At 45.6% G+C, this 10597-nt stretch overlaps 1 protein-coding gene across 1 annotated transcript; it reads left to right on the top strand.

The window, feature by feature from the left end:
- Nucleotides 1–4122: 4122 nt before the first annotated feature.
- On the top strand, nt 4123–10275 carry LOC135401373 (achaete-scute homolog 1a-like). The gene is made up of 4 exons (XM_064633747.1): nt 4123–4299; nt 6864–7152; nt 8442–8633; nt 9348–10275. Exons 1-4 carry the CDS (start codon nt 4169–4171, stop codon nt 9423–9425), a joined length of 690 nt encoding a protein of 229 aa, XP_064489817.1. The 5' UTR covers nt 4123–4168; the 3' UTR covers nt 9426–10275.
- Nucleotides 10276–10597: the final 322 nt, after the last annotated feature.

Below are 10597 nucleotides of genomic sequence, written 5' to 3'. Positions count from 1 at the left end.
AGGCGATCATCCTATATAACCACTACGCCACGCCGGCTGGTCACACACATTTCTCGTGTGCAGTCTTCGTACTGTTGGCACGAGAAACCAGACACGTGACCCTATACATTTCATGCAAATAATTAGGTCAACTTAGTAACACTTTTCGCCGCAGTAATGCCAACTTTCGGACGAATAAACTCCCAGTGAAAAAGAAAAAGGCAGCTTGTCTGGAAAACACGCGACAAATACCTAAAGAGCTCTCCTTCGTATTTATAAAACGTGCATAGAAACAAGTATAGCGGTGGCGATGCAGGGGTAGATAACGATAGAGAGACTCTTTCGCAATTAGGACAACCCTCGAGCGTCTTATACTGCGTTGATATTTTGCAGCCATTGGTAGCGCTTGGGGCGAACCGTTATAGACGTTTCACCTGTCTGCCGGAGGAAAAATAATAAAGCGAGTCCGTTAAGAAGAGGACAGGAACGAAATTATCTCGGATCCACGCAGGTGGTGCATGGCTCAAAGTCCTGCGGGGGACCTGCGATCCGCAACGGCGGAGGAGGAGGAGGATCTATTGTCCTAGAGAGTCGGTGGCAGTCGCGTGCCTGCCACACGACACCTGCACAGCCTAGATTGGGCGCAATTGGAACTAAGGACTTTTTTTTTTGTCACATTTTTTTTACAAGGTAAGAGCGAGAAGTGCTCGAGGTACCAACTTGGACGCGTTACTTTTCCTACAGTGTATAGGAAATAAAGGAGTGCGCACGTCTTTATGCACCGCTCTTTGATATCTGTGTTTTGCACGAGTGGACAAAGGCATATATAGTCTTGTTCGGTACCTATTATTTAAACGGATCGCGTGTAACGTCAGTCGGAAGAGCAACAGGTATTGTGAGGAAGACGTACGAACAGGCGCCACCATGGTATCTCCAGAAAAAGGGCAGCTCAACTCCTTTTGGGACCGTGGCAGGTTTTGGCTGTTCTGCTAGGAATAAATGCGCCTACACAAGTATATAGAATGTTGACCAGCTCAGTGTTCACTTGTCCCGGCTAAGAGAGCTTACCGACTACCTTGACGACACTTAGTTGTCATCCTCAAGGCACACCCATACACTCTCTTAAGGGACTTCTGTGTAGTGTCCATTAAAGACACTCATGGACTCCTTTAACGGAGTTTATGACAGCTCACTCACGATACCATAACATTTTGTTGAGTCTGCCGCTTATTTATTTCGTTCTGGTTTTTGTATCACTTCCTGATCCTCTACTTTTGGCAGGCCGTATACGTATATACTATAATATCGTTGATGATGTTGTTGTTGATGATGATGATGATGATGATGTTGATGAAGAAAAAATACTTTAGGAAGAGATTGATTTAGTCACTATAATATCGTATTCTAACTAAAAACAATAATTATAATGATGCTGGCTGTGGTCGCTATCAACGCACTTTCGCATCGTATATAGGCGCTTTCAATATTTCATTTAAATTTTTGGTACGATGGTACGAGAGGTGCTTCGCGGATCATGCGCAATATGAACGCGAATCTAATCTAAAAATATTAAAGAGTGACGGAAGGAACAACTTATTTATTTACACATGGTAAAACAAGACTTTCGTGCACGAGACTGCACTTCTTCAGGTTACAAAAATATAAACATGGTACAGGCACATATATACAGTTGGAGGTGGAGTTCTGGCATGAGAGGGTGCCAGAACTCTCCCTCCAACTGTATATATGTGCCTGTACCATGTTTATATTTTTGTAACCTGAAGAAGTGCAGTCTCGTGCACGAAAGTCTTGTTTTACCATGTGTAAATAAATAAGTTGTTCCTACCGTTTAATATCACTCTTTGATTTACTCACCACCGGCAACTTGACATCGGCTATTTTTTCTGCCTTCGTATCTTCTAAAAATATTAGTACGAAACTGTCATCGGGGACCGGCACTCGGCACGGAGTTATAACGCTATAACCGCAACTTTTGTGGATATAATATAGCGCCGCGCGAGTGTCATGTGCAGAAAACCTTTCTCAAAACGTGGTGGACGACATAGACATCTTCAAGACGTGCTCAATGATCTTGCAGACGCAAGGACTGCAGTGCAGTGCAGGAGGCGTACAACTGAAGCAGGTGCCTTCTCGCTGTCACATCTTCATCCAAACACTCTCCGCCTAAAAAAAAAAGAAAAAGAAAATAAAGACAGAGCTATACGCCTCTATATTTCTTTTCTTGTAAACACCGGATTCCTTGTCTGGCCTTTCAATGCTTCTAACGGACGAGGCAAAGCAAAGCAAAATCAATGAACCCATCACGGCACCAAGCCATGGCACCACGCCTTGTTAAAATAAAAAAAGATTAACTCCAGGGCGGCACAACAAGAATCGGGCGCCGCCATCTTAACATTTCATTTTGAGCTCCACAATAAACACGCCATATTATAGGAGGCGACCACATCAAGTTGTCATGCCGCACCACACACACACATATATATTTAGCATTCTGATGCATGCCTTCTCAGGAGCTGCAGTCCCGTGTGCCAAACCACGAGCTTCCGAAAAGCTATAATGGGAAATTACTGGCTGCGAAAAGTCACTCTGCTCTGGGCAAAGGAACCTCCTGGCTAAAATGTATCATTTCCAAACGCCCAAAAGGGGAGAGGAGGTCACCAGGTGTGCGGAATAGGGACAAATAATTTGGCAAGAGAAAAAAAAGAAAGGCAAACATGCTCGAGACCGAGAGGCGGTGGCAATATAGACCGAGGGTGTTTTTTACGACCTCTGGCTAACTTTGTTACAGCTGCCTATATGTCTCTCTCTCTCTCTCTGTGCGCGCGCAGGACTGCCGAAGGAATTTTCTGATCAGGGAAAGTGATTCGAATCTGTGTATGGGGCGTCAAACTGGGAGAAACGGAAAAAAAGTAGATCAAGATGCGTCAAAGAATTTTATTCGTGGCGTTGATGTGGGATAAGTTGTCTTCTGGCAGCTGTCGGCTGCTATACTGTCGTCTGCTACTGTTGCTGTTGTTTTTGGCTTTCAGCGAGAAGAGAGATATAATTGTCGTCTGCTACTGTGGCGGCGGTGGTTTCGCTTTTGAGGGTCGTAAATGACACCGCATCTTTCGTGGCCTAAATACAGGTGGTCCCTGTCCAAGTTGGAGTGTCCGAAATGGTCTGTAATTGATTTGTGCTTGGTTTATGGGCGTTTTACTGCGCGATATTTAGCTTCTGAAAAAGTACAGCGGAGAGTTTTCTTGTAGCATTGTGGGTAAAAACACTCATGCACGTCCACAGGAAGTCGAAGTAGAACATCTGTAAAATTTTATGGCTTTCAAATGTGCGCCCGTCGTGTGATGCTCGTAGTTCAGTGAGAGGTCCTGTTTCTTTTTTAAGGTTTTCGTTATTCTTTAGCCAGCTTAAACAACCTGGGATAACTGGTTATGCAATGAGTTCTCGTCGGTTATCTGTTTTAGTCCAGTCCAGTTCGCTCGATTTCAGTACAGTGTGACGGGGATAATGGAATAGGTATGTCTTGCTCGCACTGAACTGAGCAGGAACTTTGGCAGATATTGACCGAGAAAGCCCTTTAGGCATGTATATCTTCTTGTTCCACGCATTCCTTTGACAAGGTGAGAAATAGGTGATGCGGGTGCTATAATCTCGAAAACAACATGTACCTGCATTCACTCCCACACTAATCCTGTATCCTATTACTTTCTTCTGTATCTGTTTCGTGTAAAAAATCGTCCGAAAGTCCTTGTCCTTGCAACAACCATTGCAATTTCTTTTCTCCCACATTTTCCAGCCCGTCTAGTGGCTCATTCCAACCTTGTCTCTGGGAACGGCGCCAACAACACATCTTCACAGCAAGCACGTTCACGAGGCAGCTGATGCCCAACTCCATCGATTACATCAAGAAAACGACGCGTCTCATTGGCGGACATCGGAAGAACCGCTATGTTGGGAGAGAGAGTCACACGCGCGCGTCTCGCACGCGTCCAGTGTCGCGTGCCGCTCTCGCGCGACGTTCCGGTTGGCCAAGCGGCCGTGACATCACCGCTCGTGGCGCCTCCCATTGGTGGGCGGCGGTGCGCGAGCGCAGCACGGAGCTGGGACACGCCCGTGCGCGCGAGCTCCGGTGCAGTCAGTCACAAGCTCCGCGGCGCGCGTGGAGATCGCAATGTCTGCTCAGATGCTCTTGCCCTCTCCCCCGAGCGAAGACATGTCTGCTTCAGCTTACTATGGACACGTGACTTCGGCTGCTCCCTGGACTACTACGACCAGTTTGCCGGGGCTTGGGATATGTCGCAGGTAAGGAAGTCTGCAGGCCGTGGAGTGGTTTACGAAAGGACAGCCAGAAGCTAATTTCCCGCTGCAGCTCTTGCAGTTTGCGCCGTTTCCTGTAAGCTGCGTTCAATTTTAATTGTCGCTGTCGGAATAAGGTGAATGTGTTGCGGAGTACAGGTTGCACTGATCTCATGTGTGCGTGAAGTGTGCGTAAATGAACATCGAAGGACAATGTGGGGTGACGGCGTGGATTTCTTGTGTACGAATTCTCGTCGAGTCGCTCGCTGTGGATGGAAACTATTTCACACTCCTATACCGCGTACCTGTGACAGTTAGCTTCCCAATCAACTGTAGGCTTTACATTTGTTACATGCGACTTGACAGTGACACGGCGTATTTATACCCTACGGTTTGTCAGCTGCACTATGTTTGATTCTATTTGCAATGTTGCGATTGTTTGCAGTTTGTCAGCTTCTTACTGCGATCGCCCCATCGTCTGCACGATACCTTTCCATCTCCTTCTTTTAATTTGAAACATATCACACGTGAACCTTTTTTATTTATTCAAATGAGGCGCATTGTGTGCGCATTCCAGCATCCAAGTCATTCATGCACTGGCAGCGGCAACATTTAGTTACCGTGCATCAAAGAGCTCAATGTGGATATACTGTTCATCCCATTTACGTGAGAGTTCATGCGCATGCAAGCATTGATTCTTTCACTCAACACCTCTGTCGAAGTCATTCCCGTGCACATTCTGTTCTCTTGTATCCCTTGGGAACAATTCCTCCACATTATTCATTATCTCTTACCCCATCCTTTTTTTCTCTCTCTTGCGATGTAAATCACGTACATGTTCCTGTATCTCTGCTCAATCGACGATACAATAACAAGAGCCACCTGTGAACTGACATTCGTCTTGTTCATTGAAGCGAATCATGGCTGGTTAACTCCCAATTAGCGCCCAGCCGTGGTATAGAGCCATTCACTGTGCGCAACCAGGCGTGTAGCAACATGACGTCGACCAGTGCACGTGCACCCCCTTGTTTGCGTGTGCCACACAAGAGAGTTGCTCGTCTCTACTAAAATGATGGACCTACGTTCGGTGTGGCGAAAGTGTGTTGGCTGTAATTGTGATTTCGCACGAGACTACGGGGGGAACTTCGGGAACATCACGCGATGCACAATTATGGTGGGGCCGGCGTAATGATTTTGTTGTTTACGACTTTCGCCTTTTGAGCAAAACGTCAAAACATTTCGCCGAGCAGTAAGACTTTATGACGAGGTACCTAAGTCAGTTTTCGTTTTTCTTTCGTGTTTCTTTTTCCACGTGTCTTAGTGAGGTTAATATCGCGATATTTTGGTACCTGTTGTTGAATTACTAAAATATGTATTATATATACCAGGCCATATAGTGTTAGTTACCAAGTTCGACTGTTGGGGTTGACTCTATTGTACAGGTTCCTTACATCATGCATCTACGGCCATTCCTATTGGTAGTCACATGAGCACGTGACCTCTCTCATGCCGCCTCACTGGCGGACAGGTCTGCAGTGATGTCAGAGCCTCTCTTTCTTTCTTTTTATTGCATTGTACTACATTTATGAAGGTATAGGTATACAATAGGACCGAAAGGAGAAGCCCTGGTATTCGGTATTCCTCGCGGCTAACGCCTGATTGGCTGTAAAATCTTAAGTGCAGGTTCGCATGAATGCAAATAATTTTTGTTTCACATTTATTTGGCGTAACTTGGGACGAAGCGTCGCCACCCTTTTAATCTGTATGATCATCACGTGACTCCTTCTTTCCCCTTTACAATGTATCACGTGCTCTACTGGATGAGAAGGTCGTGTATCCGCATCGTATAAAAGATAGTGGCTCGCATATAGTGGCTCTGCGCGAAGTTGCCTTTCTGCGTTACGCTGAGCGAGTTTATCTTCAAACACTTTCTTCTTCGCTTCTTCTCAGCTTTTTTTTTTTCTAAGCAGCGTTCATGAGTTTTAATTTCTGTTTACCATTAACGACACAATGTAGGATTTCTGCATTTTTAGATTCACTTTCGCCGAACCTTTTCCAAGGATCGTTGTCGTGCTATATGACTGCAGTGAATGACGACAGTGTTTTCCTTTTTAATAATTTTTGCCCAGGATCATATAGTTGTCCCGTGACATGAAGCCACGAATTATAATAGCGTCTTTGTCCAGACGGTGTTCTTCCAACATCCGGGCTTCTTTCTTTTTTTTTTTTTCATTAAACACTTTCGCAAGCATTCATCTTTACGTAGCACTTTTTCCTGCATGGCCCAGTAATATTGCGTATATGGTAAGGTGTCGGTCTACATCCACTAAGAACAGGGATTTGTGCAAAATTTTCATCTTGGGGGTGGGGTGAAATTGCGTATGGGGGTGTGTTACACCCGTATCTGCTGGCTTTTTGGCCCTTTCGTCAGGCTTTCCTTTTCTTTTTTTGGCGGGGTGGGAGGGGGGCGTGATGGAAAAAATCCTGACTACGAGGCAGTGAAGATGAGCGGACTCGAACCCGGCTCCTATTATTATTTTTGTCTGACCTGGGCCCTCACTTCTTCCCAGGTACGACGGAGGATCGCCAGACACCCCCGACAGCCAATCGGATGACTCGAGCCGCGACTCGCAACCGAGCCCAACTTCCTCCACGTCATCGGCGCTGGGCGGATCGGCAGTAACATCGTCTTCTTCCTCTAAGTCCAACTACAAACATGTCCCGCATCGCGAGAAACCTCCTCATCTAGTAGCCCGTCGGAATGCCCGCGAGAGGCGACGAGTGCAGGCCGTCAACAACGCTTTCTCGAGGCTTCGGAAGTGTGTACCTGTGGAAAACCGATCCAAGAGGCTGTCCAAGGTAGGTTTTCCTTTGAGTTGCTGAAAGAAGGCTCCTTATCTGCGTGAATGCTTACGCGAAATGGTCGGAATGGTGAATAGTATTGTACCTGAGCTTCCGTGGCCCAAGCGAAAAGTTTTAAAAAGGACTACCAACGTCGTCGACCATGTCCGTCCGTCCATGACAGCTATGGAGAGAGAAGAAAGGGAGCTTGATACCGTGTATCTACACGAGCGACATTCCCCACAGTGCTACAGCGGAAGATGCGAAAAACGTCATAGCTTTCTGCTGTCACGCGATCGCGAGCGCTCGACGTTTTGTCCTGACGGACACTGCTAACCGTAGGGAATATCCTGCAATATAGCAACAAGATATTTCGTAGCAGACGACAGGAAAAGACGCTGACTGTGTCATCTGCTAAGTGTCGTCTGCTAAGCGCGCAGTATGCCTACGCCGCTCCCAAAATTCCGGCACCGTGTGAATGCTCAACATGACACGGGACGGTGCTCCTGCTCCGTGAGCAGTGTTTTCGCTTCTTCTTCCACTAGAATATTTCGTGAGGATGTCGCTGCATGCATACACGGGTAGAGACATCTTCCGATCCCCCACCTCTTCTTCTTCGTCCAATCAAAAGATGGACTTCGTTTCATTGCCCATAACTTCTTCCTACATCTCTCTCTCTCCACACTTGTCACGGACAGACATACACGGCTCGCGACATTGGCGGACCCCCCCCCCCAAAAAAATAAAATAAAATAAATAATAAATAAAATAAATACGAACAATCGCTTGAATAGCTTGAAGGACAAATACTACACGTAGTGCCTGTCAGTTGCGTGCCATATTACTATTCCTGCGTCTCATTTCATCTGTCCATTTAAAAAAAAACACAGTTCCCGCAAACTGCGATGTACACAAGAATGTTCTATTATCTCACGCTGCTCAGCGATGTTTCGATTGTCCGTAAACGGCATAATACGTACAAGATAATCCTCCCACTGACGAAGCCGTGCCGCGCATTTAAATGTGCAGCGACGATGGAATCAGTCCTTCCTCACTCGAGACGGAATTTCGTAGAGAGGAAAAGATGCTGGACGATTACCGGCAAACCGTTCTTGGAGTGATACAGAAAGGCGGCTTCTCCTATAACACATAAGTGTACGGTGAAGCAAGCTTTACAGAGCAACCATGTCATTCGAGCAGATCAGCCAAATACGTGATAGTAAAAAGACGGCAATTATTCAAGCTGTAAAATGCACGATCGGTACCTATGTGACACTTACCGATCGTCTGTGTGTGTTGTTCCGTAGGTGAAGACACTGCACAGGGCTATCGAATACATCCACGCGTTACAAGACATTCTGGAAGATGCGGATAAAACGACTTCTGTGAGCTCTTCCGTACCGGAAACGAACCTGTCGGTGAACCATTTCCCAGACCCTCAAGTCACGCACAACAACAAGGAGAATGATGCTAGTCAGCGATGGATTACGCTGGAAAACGTGAGTACACGCAGACTATCAATATCGACACCTTGTAATTCTATATGTATGTTTCTTTGCTATTCGGTTGTTGTAAGCTTCGTTGTTGAGCACAGTCGTCGTCTCGTGTTAAAATAGGAATTACAGAATCATTCCTGTATGAAACCTCGATAATTACAAATTGGTTTGGTTTGATGTAATTACACGAAGCTAAGATAATTCCAAATTAACACTAATGTACTCTGTGAGCACTCGCAATATTGATGCGACTTTCTTGAAACTGCGTAATCTAGAAATACGAGTATATCTGCTTTTCCAATCCGAACTGGGCAGTGGTACATACTTCTGTGCAGGACAAATCATCCGCGAACACATGTTTTTTTTTTTTTTTTCTGTGGAATTCAGTTCAGTTTTCAGTTCAGTATTTTGTTGGAATAATACTACATCCTTTATTAATGATCATGAGAAGAAGAAGGAAAATAAAAACACTCAGTTGCTCTAAGCTAGACAATAATTAGTAATACAATCTTAGTTCTGTGTGAGCGCTGCAGTACAGCGTAAATGGGGAAAACAGCCATTGTCAAGCTTCCCCGAATTTTTGCTACATCTTCAAACCGAAAATGAAACAAAATTCAAATTTAAATAGAAAATACTTTATTATCATAAATAATTCTTTGTCATTTTGCCATCCAATATAGATATACGAAGCACTTATCAATTTTTTACTCTTTCCAGGCGGTGTGCTCAGCTCAGGAGTCCTATTCCAACTACCTTAGCTTCTACGAAGAATACCCAACCGGATTTGCTAGCTGATTATAGACGGGCCTATACGTCATCGTCTCCTCCAAGTGCCAGGGATACTTTTTCCCGCAAAGTGCCGACAAGACATCTCCATCCGCAGTATTCCGACCCGAGTCCTCTATACCAGTCAAGTTCAAGTATAACCCCGCGATGAAAATTCGCGTCTGTACAAGATGGGCATTGCATGGACATTCCATATACTTCGGTATTTTACATTCCAAGACGCCTGTTCGTCAACTTAGTTCGTGGGAAAGGTTGTCCACACTTCGTTATAGTCATGTTGTTGCAGTATTCCGAATCCCGATCTTGTCGTCCTTGTCGCTGTCCTTGTGCGTCAAGCTTTATTTGATTTACGTTTTATTTCCGCAGTGATCATTCAACAACTGCCACGTATTGTGAATGTCGTCGTGTCCTTTTCTTTTTTTTTTTTACATTCCCCTTCAACGTATAGATGCTTGACATGGCGTCACCGCGACCTGTAATATACTCGTGCAAAGTTCCCTCGTCCATAAACTGCCGGATTTCCGTAACCTTGCACTGCTGTCAGTGTTACGAAGTACGTTCTCGTTAAGGAGTTCAAAGGTAGTCTTCAAGGTGCTAGTCTTCAAAGGTACAGCTCACTCGCATATAAGAACGTGTCAAGCACTGAAGGAAAGAACGACATACATTACTTTCCAATGTTCTATACCGGGCAGCTTGCCTTCATGTCTATACTCATAGTACCAGGCAATACTCCAGCGGCCCATGCCTTACTTTCTTGATGTCTGCTAGAGCTCAGCAGGGTTGTCGTGCACTTGAAAGTGTCCGCAATTCGCGGAGCAGTGTACAAAGAGCAGCGTCAAGAAGTGCTATACTGCGCTCAGCGGCAATCACTGTATACAATGCCAAGTGTAGTGGTCATAGACTGCTGCTTCTGGAATAAAATGTGAATAGTATTCCTTTTAATGTTGTGTATTTTGGGTGATATTTTTGTGTAGATGTCTCGTGGCGGCAAACTCTGCCCCCCATGGGAGTACCGAGAAGGGGGGGAGGGGGGGGGCAAGGGAGCAAGATCGCTTGTGAAAATAGTACGTTAGTATTTAGTCATAGGTCGTAATGATTATCCTCAGATGGCATAATACGAACATCTGAACAACCCGCACAGTCCGCAACGTACGCCTCCAGAAAGAGAGGTGGTAACGAGG

The sequence above is a fragment of the Ornithodoros turicata genome, chromosome 7 (assembly GCF_037126465.1).
Source record: "Ornithodoros turicata isolate Travis chromosome 7, ASM3712646v1, whole genome shotgun sequence".
Taxonomy (NCBI): Eukaryota; Metazoa; Arthropoda; class Arachnida; order Ixodida; family Argasidae; genus Ornithodoros; species Ornithodoros turicata.
Note: the sequence above shows the minus strand (reverse complement) of the source record. Positions and strands in the feature narration are given on the sequence as shown.

What these genes read in the sequence shown, in the direction of transcription:
- LOC135401373 (XM_064633747.1), top strand. Translation starts at nt 4,169, where the DNA reads ATGTCTGCTCAGATGCTCTTGCCCTCTCCCCCGAGCGAAGACATGTCT. An exon ending in GGGCTTGGGATATGTCGCAG is followed by an intron (nt 4,300 to 6,863) that starts GTAAGGAAGTCT and finishes ACTTCTTCCCAG; the next exon opens with GTACGACGGAGGATCGCCAG. An exon ending in GATCCAAGAGGCTGTCCAAG is followed by an intron (nt 7,153 to 8,441) that starts GTAGGTTTTCCT and finishes GTTGTTCCGTAG; the next exon opens with GTGAAGACACTGCACAGGGC.